Genomic DNA, 11,914 nt, shown 5'->3' on the forward strand with positions numbered 1-11,914 from the left:
GATTCTCGGAATGCCCCTTTTAGTGCAACTACACTCATTTGTATTTTTTTATGTCCCACTACGAATTTAACTAAGTCCATTTTTGTTTTGAGTAATTGTAATAGGCCAGTGCGACCATAAATCTCAAACTTCAGCCTCATCATAGATTACTACAATACAGATTGGGATCATTCCTAGAAGATGACTGCGTAACTTCGTTAACTGCTCACAAGAAAATGTTAGGAGAAGCAAGAGCAATAACTGCAAAGAAACTCAAGCTTAGGCCAGTTCATAACGGGGCATTTGGTCTAGTGGTATGATTCTCGCTTTGGGTGCGAGAGGTCCCGAGTTCGATTCTCGGAATGCCCCTTTTTTAAACAAGTAGATAGTTGTTTTTGTTGGCTTTTACCCCAATCACTATATTTCTTTATTAATGTGACACTGTGGAAGACATATTGGATCTGAAAGATGAGAGATTGGATGCGCATCTCTCCTAGATGTACTTATGCTAATTATAAAATACTAGTCATATTTTCTTTCCTGAGTTTCCTATCAAAGAAACCGATCTGACAAGAAACAAATCCTATAAGGCAACACATGGTTTTAAAAAAATCCCAACTAGGTCAACTACACATAATAAAAGCCCTAAGCATTATTCGCTATAGGGTAACAGATCTAAGACAGATAACGACAGGGCATTTGGTCTAGTGGCATGATTCTCGCTTTGGGTGCGAGAGGTCCCGAGTTCGATTCTCGGAATGCCCCTTTTAAACAAATAATAGTAATTTTAATTAGCTTTTACTCCAAGCACTTTATTTTTTATTAACGTCAAAACGTGTAGGACATATTGGATCAGACAGTTGACAGCTTGGATGGACATCTCCCCTAGATGTATCTCTGCTCATTTTACGATATTCATTTTTCTTTCCCATAAAAGAAACAACCCTGTCAATTCCTAACTAGCCATACTTGAATCACAATGAAGCAAAACTCGAATTGGACTATCCTTTTTTACGAGACCATATGAAAACAGTGATAGCTTAGATACAAAACAAAGTTAAACAAAGAAATTTTTTGTAACATATGCAGAATTGGTACTTATTAACACCTATATATGTGTTGTAATTTTTTGCCTCGCTAAATGTAAAAACGATCTAGGGTGCAGCAACAAAAAGAATCCTTGAACAAATATAACTGTGATGTATTTAAAAAGTGCATTCAAAAAGATTAGTTAGATAAGAATAAACAATTAATAACTAGTTCTCAGAGAGTCGAAAGGTATCAAGCCACAATGGACAACAAAAAAACAATTTAGCAGTGCATCATAAAGCCGGCAAGAAAAGGCAGGCATTTAGAACTATTAGACTGATAAGCCATTTTCAACAATGTGGCAAGGCTTCTAAAATAATGATGTTAAAACTTGAGATCTATAAACATGGTATATTCTGGGAAGATTGATTTCCAGGTCAAAATAACTTTGATTAAGAGTTTTAAGCGAACAAACAAAATTGAACATTCGGTAGTGTTATGACTCTATCTGTGGTGCAAGAGCCAGGAGTCATTAGCCGATCCCCAGATTCCCTGCTCTAATTATGAATATATATATGCCTTATTTATGTATTTTTATTACTCTATATTGGATTTGAGGGGAACAGATATGTTGAAACGTGAAGCCGGTTAACTGTGTCATGTAGAACTGAAACTGATATCACATAACAGTCTAAAATAACACCTGGAACAGCAGGTATTCAATCTACCATGAATAAAAAAAGCAAATCAGATATTTTTATAAATTATTTTGAGGAGAACTTGTCAGGCAAAAAGCACTCCAGCAGAATAGACCACCAACAATGCAAAACTGAAATCACTGAGACTTTCTGAAAACTTTCCAATTGAAGTAGAGCTGGAGGCAGAATCTAAAGTAGTGTAAGGAATCTCTGTTGAGCAGCTATAGAAGTAAAGCTGGAGACAGTTACTGGCTAGATAGATCATAGTATCCCATCTCCAAATAATACCTGACACCCTGAGTGAACCAATCCAAATAAAACTGGAAAGAGATGGGTTCAAGACATTTACTTGGACGATCAAGCAAAAAGTGATCTTTGGAGCAATGGAACATTGGTCAATATGTTTGTTATTCTCATTCACTAGATGCTTCACCAAATCAACCACCATTACTTGATGTCTATCAAATAGTACAGATAGGATCATAGGAAAGGTGTCAAAGCACAAAACAAAATTCCAACTTAAAAAATCCTTGATAGGTCAACTGTCACCTACAAATCAAATCTCCAAGTGTTATTCACTAGGTAGAATCCAATTTAAGAGAACAAACAACGACAGGGCATTTGGTCTAGTGGTATGATTCTCGCTTTGGGTGCGAGAGGTCCCGAGTTCGATTCTCGGAATGCCCCTTTTAGTGTAACTACACTCATTGGCCTTTTTCTTTTTTTATGTTTTGCTATCAATTTAACTCGGTACATTTTTGTTTGAGTAATTGTAATAGACCAGTTCCTCCATAAATCTCAAACTTCAGCCTCATCATAGATTACTACAATATGGATTGGGATCTTCCAAGAAAATGGTTGCATAACTGCTATAATTGGAGTATCTCAAACATCATGTTAGGAGAAGCAATAACGGCATTATAGTCCATATGCAAATTGTAAAACCATGAGCAATAACAGCAAAGGAACTCAAGCTTTGGCCAGTTGATAACAGGGAATTTGGTCTAGTGGTATGATTCTCGCTTTGGGTGCGAGAGGTCCCGAGTTCGATTCTCGGAATGCCCCTATCGGTTTTATAGTTGAATGTCTTTCATTCATAGATGAACATTTTCCTTTTTCTTTTTTTTACATTTTATCCTCTTTGGCTACCCTTTTACCTACTGTAAGTCGTTCAAGTCTTTGAAAATGCTCCAGATCTCCATTAAAAACTCAAATCTCCATCAAAATATAAACTACAACCATGAATCAAGACGAGTTCAAACAAAAAAAGTAGCATGCTTTTCAATGTAACATCCTATTTTTCTAAAAATTTAAAAATGCAAAAGTAGCAAACTTGGTTTTCCAATCTCGCCAGCCAAATCCAGCCGTAATTTAAGGAAATTCAAGTGAAAATAAAAACAGAAATTAGATGTAGGTCTGCTAATTATACAATAATAGTATATTTTTTGTTTCCCGTCAAAGAAACCTGCCCGACAGCCTGACAACTGACAAGAAACAAATCCTGAATAACAACACATGGGCCTCAAAAAATCCCAGCTAAGTCAACTGCACAAAATAGAAGCCCCAAGTGTATTCACTATAGGGTAACAGATCCAAGACAGCTAACGACAGGGCATTTGGTCTAGTGGTATGATTCTCGCTTTGGGTGCGAGAGGTCCCGAGTTCGATTCTCGGAATGCCCCCTTTTTATGTGCATTGCCTTCCACAAATAATTTTTTTTAATTACTTTTTCCCCTTCCACTGTTAATTTACCTATATTCAGTTGCTCAGGAAATTAACCAAATCTCCGACAACAACAAAGATAAGTAGTACAAGATAAATTGTGATCAACTTTTTCAAAAAAGTATAAAAAAGTACAAGAGAATGAGGTATTAGCAATAGCTTCTAGAGACACATAAAAACAAGATGAAATAAACGATAGCTGCATTATACTCCCTACGTCCCAAGCTACTTGCACCGTATCTATTTTGGGCCGTGCCAAGCTACTTGCACCGTATCTATTTGGGCCGTCCCAAGCTACTTACACAGTTACACCAAAACTTCTAATATGTAACTGGAAATGACCATAAATTTGAGAAAAGTAAACCCAAATTAGACATATTAATGTGAAGTGTAATAGTGGGGTTGCCATATTCATATTATACATATCAAATTCAAAGAGAGTTAAGTTTAATTTCACCAAAACTTCGAGTAATACCCAAACTGCAATACTGGACAAATTTCAACTAAGAGAAATGTATCAAACTACACAAGTAAATTTGACAGTCAAGAGAAAAAATTATGGAAGCATTATAAGTCATGCACTATGAAGCCAAAAGGATCAGCGTTACAAAATGGTTTGGAAGCTTTTGAAACGCAAGAATCTTCACAAAATTATAATATCTGTTAACTAAAGGAACTCAAGAGGTTGATTAAAATCATTAGTAAATGTTAGGGCATTTGGTCTAGTGGTATGATTCTCGCTTTGGGTGCGAGAGGTCCCAAGTTCGATTCTTGGAATGCCCCAGTCAATTGCTGAGATCCAAATGGCATTTTTTATTTCTAAAAATTCAGTAATGAGGATGGGATCAAAAAGTCAACTATGCAATGCACAACTGCAACCAATAACAATCTAAAAACACATTAACACCTGGAAGAACAGGCATTCAATCTACCACGAATAAGAAAGCAAAATCAGATATTTTCAGGAATTAATTTGAGGTGGACTTGTTAGGAAAAAAACTATCCAGAACAGCAGAATATGACCACCAACAATGCCAAATTGAATTGAAATCACTAAGACTTTCTGAAAAAATTCCAATAGAATAGGTCTGGAAGGAATCTGAAGACAGGTATAAGGAAAGTCTCTTGAGCAGTATAGATGCACCTGCTAGTAGCTAGATCCTAAAATCCTCTATAAGGCCTGAATGAACCAGTCCACATACCACTGAAAATAGGGCTCAGGCCAGTTACATGGAAGACTAAGCAAAAGGTGATCTTAAGAAGCAATGGAACATTGGTCAAATTGCATATGGCTGTCATTCTCATTCACTGAACGCTTCACCAAACCCACTGCCACTCCTTGATGTCTATCAAAGAGTACAGATAGGAAAGGGTGACAAAGCACAAAAAAAAATCCTAGCCAGTTCAACTTGTCACCTACAAATCAAATCCCAAAGTGTTATTCACTATGTAGAATCCGAAATAAGAAGGTATATAACGACAGGGCATTTGGTCTAGTGGTATGATTCTCGCTTTGGGTGCGAGAGGTCCCGAGTTCGATTCTCGGAATGCCCCTATCAATTTTATAGTTGAATGTCTTCCGTTCACAGATGAACATCTTTTTTTCGGTTTTTTGCATTTTATCCTCTTTGGCTACCCATTTACCTACTGTCAGTCATTCAAGTCTTTTAAAAAGAAACAGTAAGTAAATAATAAAACACCATCTTCACCTCCATATCAAATTCAATGAAAAGACAATGGAAGGAAAGAGGCGCAAAGCCATGTTCCAATTAAACGGGTGATTTACCTCATTAATAAGAATCTATGGCCGGGAATAGTAAATTGATTGATCTAGCAGTATCCGCGTGCACAGTAATGGTCCTGAACAGTTATAATAAAATAATAAAGTACAGAAAATTAATCAAAAGAAAATTTCAACCAGCAACAGCATCGAATTATTTAATCAAATGAAAAAATTTCAAACCAGCAACAGCAGCGAATAATTTAATTAAATGAAATTTTCAAACCACGCCAAAATCAGGTGTATTATGAATTGCTACTTTTTAGAAACTAGTGTGCTGAAATCATACCTGTCGAGAAACTTGCAACGGCCCCATAGTTTTGGTTGGGGTAGAGAAGGAAAACGGTTCGCGGCGGTGGCGGGCGGTTGGAAGGTTTGGGCAATAGGGCTTTACAGTGGAAGTTCAAAGTGGAGTGGGGAGCTGGATAGCAACGTTGTAAATTCAATTCAATATCTTATTTTACAAAATTAATTAAATTAATAACGGATGTTTGTTCGCAGTTAATTTTCCAGTACTTAGTTAATTAAATTCGAGTACTCAGTATTTATATTCGAAGTAAGTACTCGCAGGAGTACATATAAAGGGTTTAATTTAAAGCACCAAATTCAGTAATTTTGCAATTTTCACACGCTTCAAGTTATTTATTTGTTTTACTATATATTCGCATATAGGGAAAGCTCAGCATCAACTGGGCATTTGGTCTAGTGGTATGATTCTCGCTTAGGGTGCGAGAGGTCCCGAGTTCAATTCTCGGAATGCCCCATTTTTTACTACTAAGTTGTATTGACTTACTTCTTTATTAAGAATACATTTATTTTTATGTTATTTGGTAAATTTAATACAGCAATATTATCATTTTAAATCTGTAACTTAATTACTTATTAACTTTAATTTTAACCAAATATAATTTTCAGATTTTATTCACATGTTCTCCATTACATACCATTCCAACCTACACTCCACTCTCTCACGTTGGCTCCCAAAGTCACCTTCTCTAATTTTTCAATATATAAGAACTATACTCTATTTGTCAAAAAAGTATACATTGCTCCACTGAAAGTTGTAACTTCTAATTATTCATAAGAACAAATATTGTGAGCCTTTGGTTTGTGGATACAAAATGGCAAGAAGAACACTGATGACCTCCAACATTCAAACGAATATGAGATATCCAAATTGTCGTGTTAGTCATAAGAGGGAGGTGGTGGGCAGGTGGCTATCACTAAGGGAGTGGATGGATAGGAGAGAGAGAATCTATGAGAGGGGATGTGTGTCACGACTCACGAGAGTGTGGGTATTACTTATTGTTCAAATGGACGGGATACATTTTCAATTAGGATAGATTTTAACAAAAAATTAAATACGTACTAAATTAGCAAGGTGGTAGAAAGATTAAATTAAAATCGGTGTATTTTCTACTCCCTCCGTCCACGAATAAGAGTCCCGTTTTTCCATTTTGGTCCGTCCACGAATAAGAGTCCCGGTTCATAATTACCATAAATGGTAAAGAGACCCCACATTCCACTAACTCATTCCACTCACATATCATTTAAAACTAATATATACAAGTGAGACCCATATTCCACTAACTTTCTTACACCCACTTTTCTTAACATTTCTTAAAACCCGTGCCATTTAGAAATGGGACTCTTAATCGTGGACGGAGGGAGTATATATTTCTCAATTTTCATCAAATAATATACTAAAACGGCTGGATATTTGCACTACCATCATGAATGAAATGTCAAAGTAAATTTGCAGTCTACGAATAACAACCTGGGCATTTGGTCTGGTGGTATGATTCTCGCTTCGGGTGCGAGAGGTCCCGAGTTCGATTCTCGGAATGCCCCAGTGTCTCTACATTTTTCTGGGGTTATTACTGTTTTTGTCTACAGTTTTCATGCATTACAATCTAGTCAATAGCCAATCAATTTGAAAAACAGATCACCCCACCCCCAAATAGAAGGTATAGATTCTGGAATTAGTGCTGCACTCTCAAGAGTTTCAAATGAGAGTTGAACATAAGATTATCTTATAGCATAAAACAAACCAAAAAGGACAAATATATTTCAAGTCAGAATGGAAATGCATAAATCTAATTACATTATACAACTAAGCCAGCACACCAAATTAATAAATAGTCGTGCTGACAAAATATTGCCAATAGTCGTGCATCTTGAAAGCATTTACATTGGGGATCACTCTGTGAAAACTTGAGGAACCTTAATTTCCTTTTTCATCGACATGGCATCGTATAGTAATGGAAACCAATAATTGTTCTGGCATAAGATGCATAACGGCTAATTTGCAAAAATTACCATATTGAACATGCGAGGGCATTTGGTCTAGTGGTATGATTCTCGCTTTGGGTGCGAGAGGTCCCGAGTTCGATTCTCGGAATGCCCCTTTTTATTTTTTATTTTTTGGATTTTTTTTTTAAAATTTCAGTTGCCAATTCCGAATTTTGAGTTGATAGAATCGAGAGAGAAATGAGCGACGAGATGGTGAAGAAAGAGGCTATGGAGATCATAGCTGAATTCGAGGTGCTGCCTCGTCTCGTCGCCTTTGACCTTGATTATACTCTCTGGCCCTTCTACTGGTAATATTTTCTACTATGTTTTTTTGTTTGATCATGGAAATGAACCCAAAAGAAGTGATCTTTTATTAGATTGATAGAAAAGCTTGGTTTGGGAGAATTCGGGTGTTCTATTGGTAATTTGATTTGATTTTAAGCTGCAATCACAGTATAGGTTTATGTTAATCTATTAAGATGTGCAATGGAAATTATAGAATATATGCATTCAACATAGGGCTGGTTAGATGCGGAAGCAATTTTTCTGGTCATTTTCATTAGATTTTGACATTATTATTTCTTGAACTTGAAAATCACAAGGATTAATGCATTACTATTTCGTAGCAAACCAGAAACATGTGGATGCAAATATTAATCGGTTTGTAGGATACAGTCATTGTGAACGAGTGGCTGGGTGATTTGCTCCTCTGGAAGATTAAACTCTTTGTAGATAGGAGTATATTTTTGAGGATTTGATTTTGATTTAGTAAGATGGTTATCAGAATCTGTTAGTAATTTATTGACCAACTTTTACCATAGCTTAAACAATGGTGTTGATGAGTTCCTTGATACTAGGGTAAGAAACTGGACCATTTTTGTGTGTATTGACCATTTTAATCTGCAATGTGTTGTAAATACTATGAATCAGTTTATCTGTTGAGTTATTCTTATTGTATGTTCATTGGATTGCGTATTTGTATTCATGGGGAATCTGGCTGTGTGTTTCTGCAGTGAATATCTCTCCAAGTGTGAAATGCCATCACTATATCCGCATGCCAAAGGCATACTGCATGCTCTCAAGGATAAAGGTATTGATATCGCTGTTGCCTCTAGATCACCAACTCCGGATAAAGCCAACACATTTCTTGAGAAGTTGGGAATAAAATCATTTTTTGTTGCTCAGGTGAGCTAACTCTGACATTTATCAATTGCTTGAGCTACTTAATCATGTTGTTTTGTGAAATTATCTGAATTCATCTATGCTTAGGACTATAAGAGCTACTAGTTTTTTGTTTGAATTAAGGATTCCTAATCGATTACAAATCCTTGAAACCTCATTTTTGTTACATTTTGAGGCATTGGCCATTGTGGTGGATATACATTGGAAAGTCATTACTAAAGCTTTTTATTTTATCGTACTTGGTATGGCACAATCTGGACCATCATCCATTCACGGTGGTGGTGGAACAGTGTTCTGTATGAAGACATAGGTGATATTTTCTACTTGAGCACTTCTTGACATTCTACCGTCGAATGCTTTAGATACATTCGGGAACTGGGACTTGCCTGACATTTGTAACATTTCAGGAGATATTCTCGAGTTGGACCCACAAGACCGATCATTTTCAGAAACTGAAGCAGAGGACTGGTGTTCCATACAATGAGATGCTCTTTTTTGATGATGAAGATCGCAACATACAAGCAGTAAGATCTCATGCCTTGCATCTTCTTTTCTGAAACACGTGGATGACAATCTTTTTGGGTGTAAATCACCACATAACCTGTGATCTTTGCTTCTAGGTATCGAAAATGAGTGTTACGAGTATTTTGGTGGACGATGGTGTCGATCTCGGAGCTTTGAGGCAGGGGCTCACTAAGTTCTCTCAAAATAGGTCGGCATTGGAAAAGAACAAGCAAAGATGGCAGAATTTTTCAAAGAAACCGACTTCTTCAGAAAATCAGCAATGATTTCCCGATCCAATTTTAAAGAACTGCGTACCTGCAATGACATTTTTCAGGTTGGATTAGTGGTCCTAATTTGTGCTAATTTTGTTGTGTTTAGTGATTCAAAGGCTTCTTAGTATTAACAACAGCCATCAGAAAGTTGTGTAGAACTTGACTGTGTATTTGATAATTTTGTAGTCTCTTACTCTATGGTTTTATGTTGATCATTTGCTATTATAATACTCCCTCCGTCCCAGTATAGTTGGGTCGTATTTCTTTTTGAGTTGTCCCACTATAGTTGGGTGTAGTTGGCATGTCATAGGCTGTTGATCACGGCTAAGATATTGTCAAGACATTCAACAATGGCGTCGGGAATTGGTTGATCATCAGCAGCAGGCATGGTTAGGTCTATGAGAACAACACTCAGAGCACCGGTTGATGCATTGCAACTATGTATCGTGTGTGGAACGAGAGAAGATTGACAACATTCTCCACAAGAGATGGAAAAGTAGGTTTTTATTGAACAAGAGATAAGGGTTTGTAGGAGATGAAAGATAAGATACAAGTTTATTCACTCTTAATAGAAATAAAGAAACGACAAAGACCTATTTATAATACTAACCTATGCGGTTCGACTCTTAATACAAGTTGGGAAAGAACCGAAAAGAAAACCCAACTTGGAACTTATTAAATGCTTGACTCGATGCAGGACATGACTCGATGCAGGACATGTTCTTCCTGGTTTATGGTGATTGCAGATCTTCGTGTTTCACTGGATTTTACACTTGCTTCTTTGTCATGTTGTCTTTCAGATGGTCGATGAATTTGTTCATATAATTATCTTGACTCTCATGATTGCCAAAGACACTTTGCAGCTCTGCAGCCTTCAGCCTCAACTGCTCACCTTCATCTTCTACAAGAACTCGTCTTATGGAATCAGCAACGACGTCCCGGCTAAAAGAACTATCTTTGTTCCTGGGAACTTCATATCCAGCTTGGTTTTCCACTATCAGCTTAGCAGTGAGTCCTTGGTCTGATATAAAGGGGAGAAGAATTAGTGGGTGACCATGAGCAAGAGATTCAATACATGTTCCCCAGCCTGAGTGGAAAAAACATCCTCCGATTGCTGGATGGGCGAGTATTTTTTGTTGAGGCGCCCAACCGAGAACAACGAGACCCTGGCTCTGAGTACGGCTGGCAAAACCAGGAGGCAGTAAATCTGAGCTATCCACACCTTGTGGCTTCCTCAGAATCCAGAGGAAAGGTGATCTCGAAAGCTCAAGTGAAAATGCCAATTCATGTATTTCCTCGAGTGGCATCTTGTACTCGCTCCCAAACCCTACGAATAATACTGACTTGGGTTCTTTCCCATCCAGCCATTTGCAGGTTTCAGGCCAGCTTGAGTCGGTTGATACATGCTCGCTCTCTTCAGTAATCGGAGGAAGTAAGCCAACAGGTAAAACTGGCTTCCTATATAGTTCTCGAATTATATTCAAGTACTTGCCCTCAAAGTCCTCGCAGCTTCTCACCAAAATAAAGCTGCTTTCCTCGATAACCTTTCCTATACGTTGGCCGCTGGACACTCCCTCCGCATTCTCCTTCGTGTGTGGTTTGGTGTCGCTTTTTGGACTGGGAAGTTGCTTCCCACCCTTGAGCTCTGCTGGTGACCCCATGTAGGCCAACATGTAAGCTGAAGACACGCTGAAAAACGCAGTGCTAACGCCGTACTTGACAGCAACTTCTGAAATTCTGTATGCAGCAAAGTCAACAACTATCAGATCTGGAATTGCCTTCTGAAGCAGATGCTCGAATGGCTCAGCTAACGTGTCGTATGCTTTCTTCAGGAACGGCATTTGTGCAGGCTGGATATCTATGCTGGCCTCACAATTCTCCGGTAGTCCGTCAACCGGCTGCATTTGGATCTCGAGAAGCTCCATCTTGGCTGCTAAAGATGATGGGATGGGAGGAAGTCTCTGCAGGTTTCGTGGGGTGGAAACATATGAAACAAAGATCCCTTTTGCTGCGAATTGCTTCGATAACTCAAAGAAGGGTAACATGTGGCCAAATGCCAGCCATGGAAACATCATTATATGGTGAGTTTTTGCTTCCATTGGCAATATGATTAGATGAGTTATTTGTGATGTTCAAGATAAAAAGATGGTGGATTTAAGTATTGCCTTGGCCAACTATATATTACAAGTCGCTAGCTTTTCAACTATTGTGGAATGGCCCACCAGCAACCGTACATGTTACCTTTCTCCTCCATAATGGTGGAGAATAGATGGGCCATGGCCAGGCTGTGATAGTCATTTGTAAAACGTGGAGATGAGAGGTACTATCAAGTTGTAGAGTGTTTGGTTGAATAACGTCAATCCATTGGTCTGTTGAGAAAATGGTTTATGAGATAGTGAGTGTTTGATGACCTTTTAAAGCCCTTTATTACACTTGTCTCCTTCCCACCCTAATTT

At 37.7% G+C, this 11,914-nt stretch overlaps 2 protein-coding genes, 1 long non-coding RNA gene and 11 other non-coding genes across 16 annotated transcripts in view; 12 read left to right on the top strand and 2 right to left on the bottom strand.

Annotated features, from left to right (window-relative positions):
• The window catches only part of TRNAP-UGG, a 72-nt gene extending 55 nt beyond the window's left edge, over positions 1–17 (top strand). The window contains exon 1 of the tRNA in view: positions 1–17. This exon is cut by the window's left edge and continues 55 nt beyond it. This is a non-coding gene — a tRNA (tRNA-Pro).
• Positions 1–5,639, bottom strand: part of LOC125211259 — a 9,831-nt gene extending 4,192 nt beyond the window's left edge. For both annotated transcript variants that reach the window (XR_007174482.1, XR_007174481.1), the window contains exons 1-2: positions 5,498–5,639; positions 5,215–5,288 (exon numbers count right to left, since the gene is read on the bottom strand). This is a non-coding gene — a long non-coding RNA (uncharacterized LOC125211259). The remainder of the gene's footprint in view (positions 1–5,214; positions 5,289–5,497) is intronic.
• TRNAP-UGG lies at positions 277–348 on the top strand. The gene has a single exon. It is a non-coding gene; the product is annotated as a tRNA-Pro (tRNA).
• On the top strand, positions 673–744 carry TRNAP-UGG. Its single transcript has one exon. It is a non-coding gene; the product is annotated as a tRNA-Pro (tRNA).
• Positions 2,322–2,393, top strand: TRNAP-UGG. Its single transcript has one exon. It is a non-coding gene; the product is annotated as a tRNA-Pro (tRNA).
• On the top strand, positions 2,700–2,772 carry TRNAP-UGG. Its single transcript has one exon. It is a non-coding gene; the product is annotated as a tRNA-Pro (tRNA).
• TRNAP-UGG lies at positions 3,317–3,388 on the top strand. The gene has a single exon. It is a non-coding gene; the product is annotated as a tRNA-Pro (tRNA).
• Positions 4,140–4,211, top strand: TRNAP-UGG. The gene has a single exon. It is a non-coding gene; the product is annotated as a tRNA-Pro (tRNA).
• On the top strand, positions 4,911–4,982 carry TRNAP-UGG. Its single transcript has one exon. It is a non-coding gene; the product is annotated as a tRNA-Pro (tRNA).
• Positions 5,640–5,899: 260 nt separating the features above from the next.
• On the top strand, positions 5,900–5,971 carry TRNAP-AGG. Its single transcript has one exon. It is a non-coding gene; the product is annotated as a tRNA-Pro (tRNA).
• Positions 5,972–6,987: 1,016 nt separating this feature from the next.
• TRNAP-CGG lies at positions 6,988–7,059 on the top strand. The gene has a single exon. It is a non-coding gene; the product is annotated as a tRNA-Pro (tRNA).
• A 484-nt stretch (positions 7,060–7,543) lies between these two features.
• On the top strand, positions 7,544–7,615 carry TRNAP-UGG. Its single transcript has one exon. It is a non-coding gene; the product is annotated as a tRNA-Pro (tRNA).
• A 22-nt stretch (positions 7,616–7,637) lies between these two features.
• Positions 7,638–11,529, top strand: LOC125215860 (magnesium-dependent phosphatase 1-like). Of its 2 annotated transcripts, XR_007175308.1 has the most exons (6): positions 7,638–7,808; positions 8,514–8,685; positions 9,090–9,206; positions 9,303–9,520; positions 10,322–10,710; positions 10,823–11,529. XR_007175308.1 is itself a non-coding variant. In XM_048117424.1 (4 exons), the coding sequence occupies exons 1-4, from the start codon at positions 7,699–7,701 to the stop codon at positions 9,468–9,470; spliced, it is 567 nt and encodes a 188-aa protein (XP_047973381.1). In that variant the 5' UTR covers positions 7,638–7,698; the 3' UTR covers positions 9,471–9,683. The 2 variants fall into 2 exon arrangements, 1 of the variants encoding a protein (XP_047973381.1); XM_048117424.1 differs by lacking the exons at positions 10,322–10,710; positions 10,823–11,529 and having other exon boundaries at positions 9,303–9,683.
• LOC125215859 (putative UDP-rhamnose:rhamnosyltransferase 1) lies at positions 9,995–11,557 on the bottom strand. Its single transcript, XM_048117423.1, has one exon. The coding sequence runs from the start codon at positions 11,555–11,557 to the stop codon at positions 10,226–10,228; it is 1,332 nt and encodes a 443-aa protein (XP_047973380.1). The 3' UTR covers positions 9,995–10,225.
• Positions 11,558–11,914: the final 357 nt, after the last annotated feature.

The sequence above is a fragment of the Salvia hispanica genome, chromosome 3, assembly GCF_023119035.1.
Source record: "Salvia hispanica cultivar TCC Black 2014 chromosome 3, UniMelb_Shisp_WGS_1.0, whole genome shotgun sequence".
Taxonomy (NCBI): Eukaryota; Viridiplantae; Streptophyta; class Magnoliopsida; order Lamiales; family Lamiaceae; genus Salvia; species Salvia hispanica.

Bases quoted from the DNA above. Each gene is read 5' to 3' on its own strand.
- LOC125215859 (XM_048117423.1), bottom strand. From the start codon at position 11,557: ATGGAAGCAAAAACTCACCATATAATGATGTTTCCATGGCTGGCATTT.
- LOC125215860 (XM_048117424.1), top strand. From the start codon at position 7,699: ATGAGCGACGAGATGGTGAAGAAAGAGGCTATGGAGATCATAGCTGAA. The intron at 8,686-9,089 runs GTGAGCTAACTC...GTAACATTTCAG, and splicing joins AATCATTTTTTGTTGCTCAG to GAGATATTCTCGAGTTGGAC. The intron at 9,207-9,302 runs GTAAGATCTCAT...CTTTGCTTCTAG, and splicing joins AAGATCGCAACATACAAGCA to GTATCGAAAATGAGTGTTAC.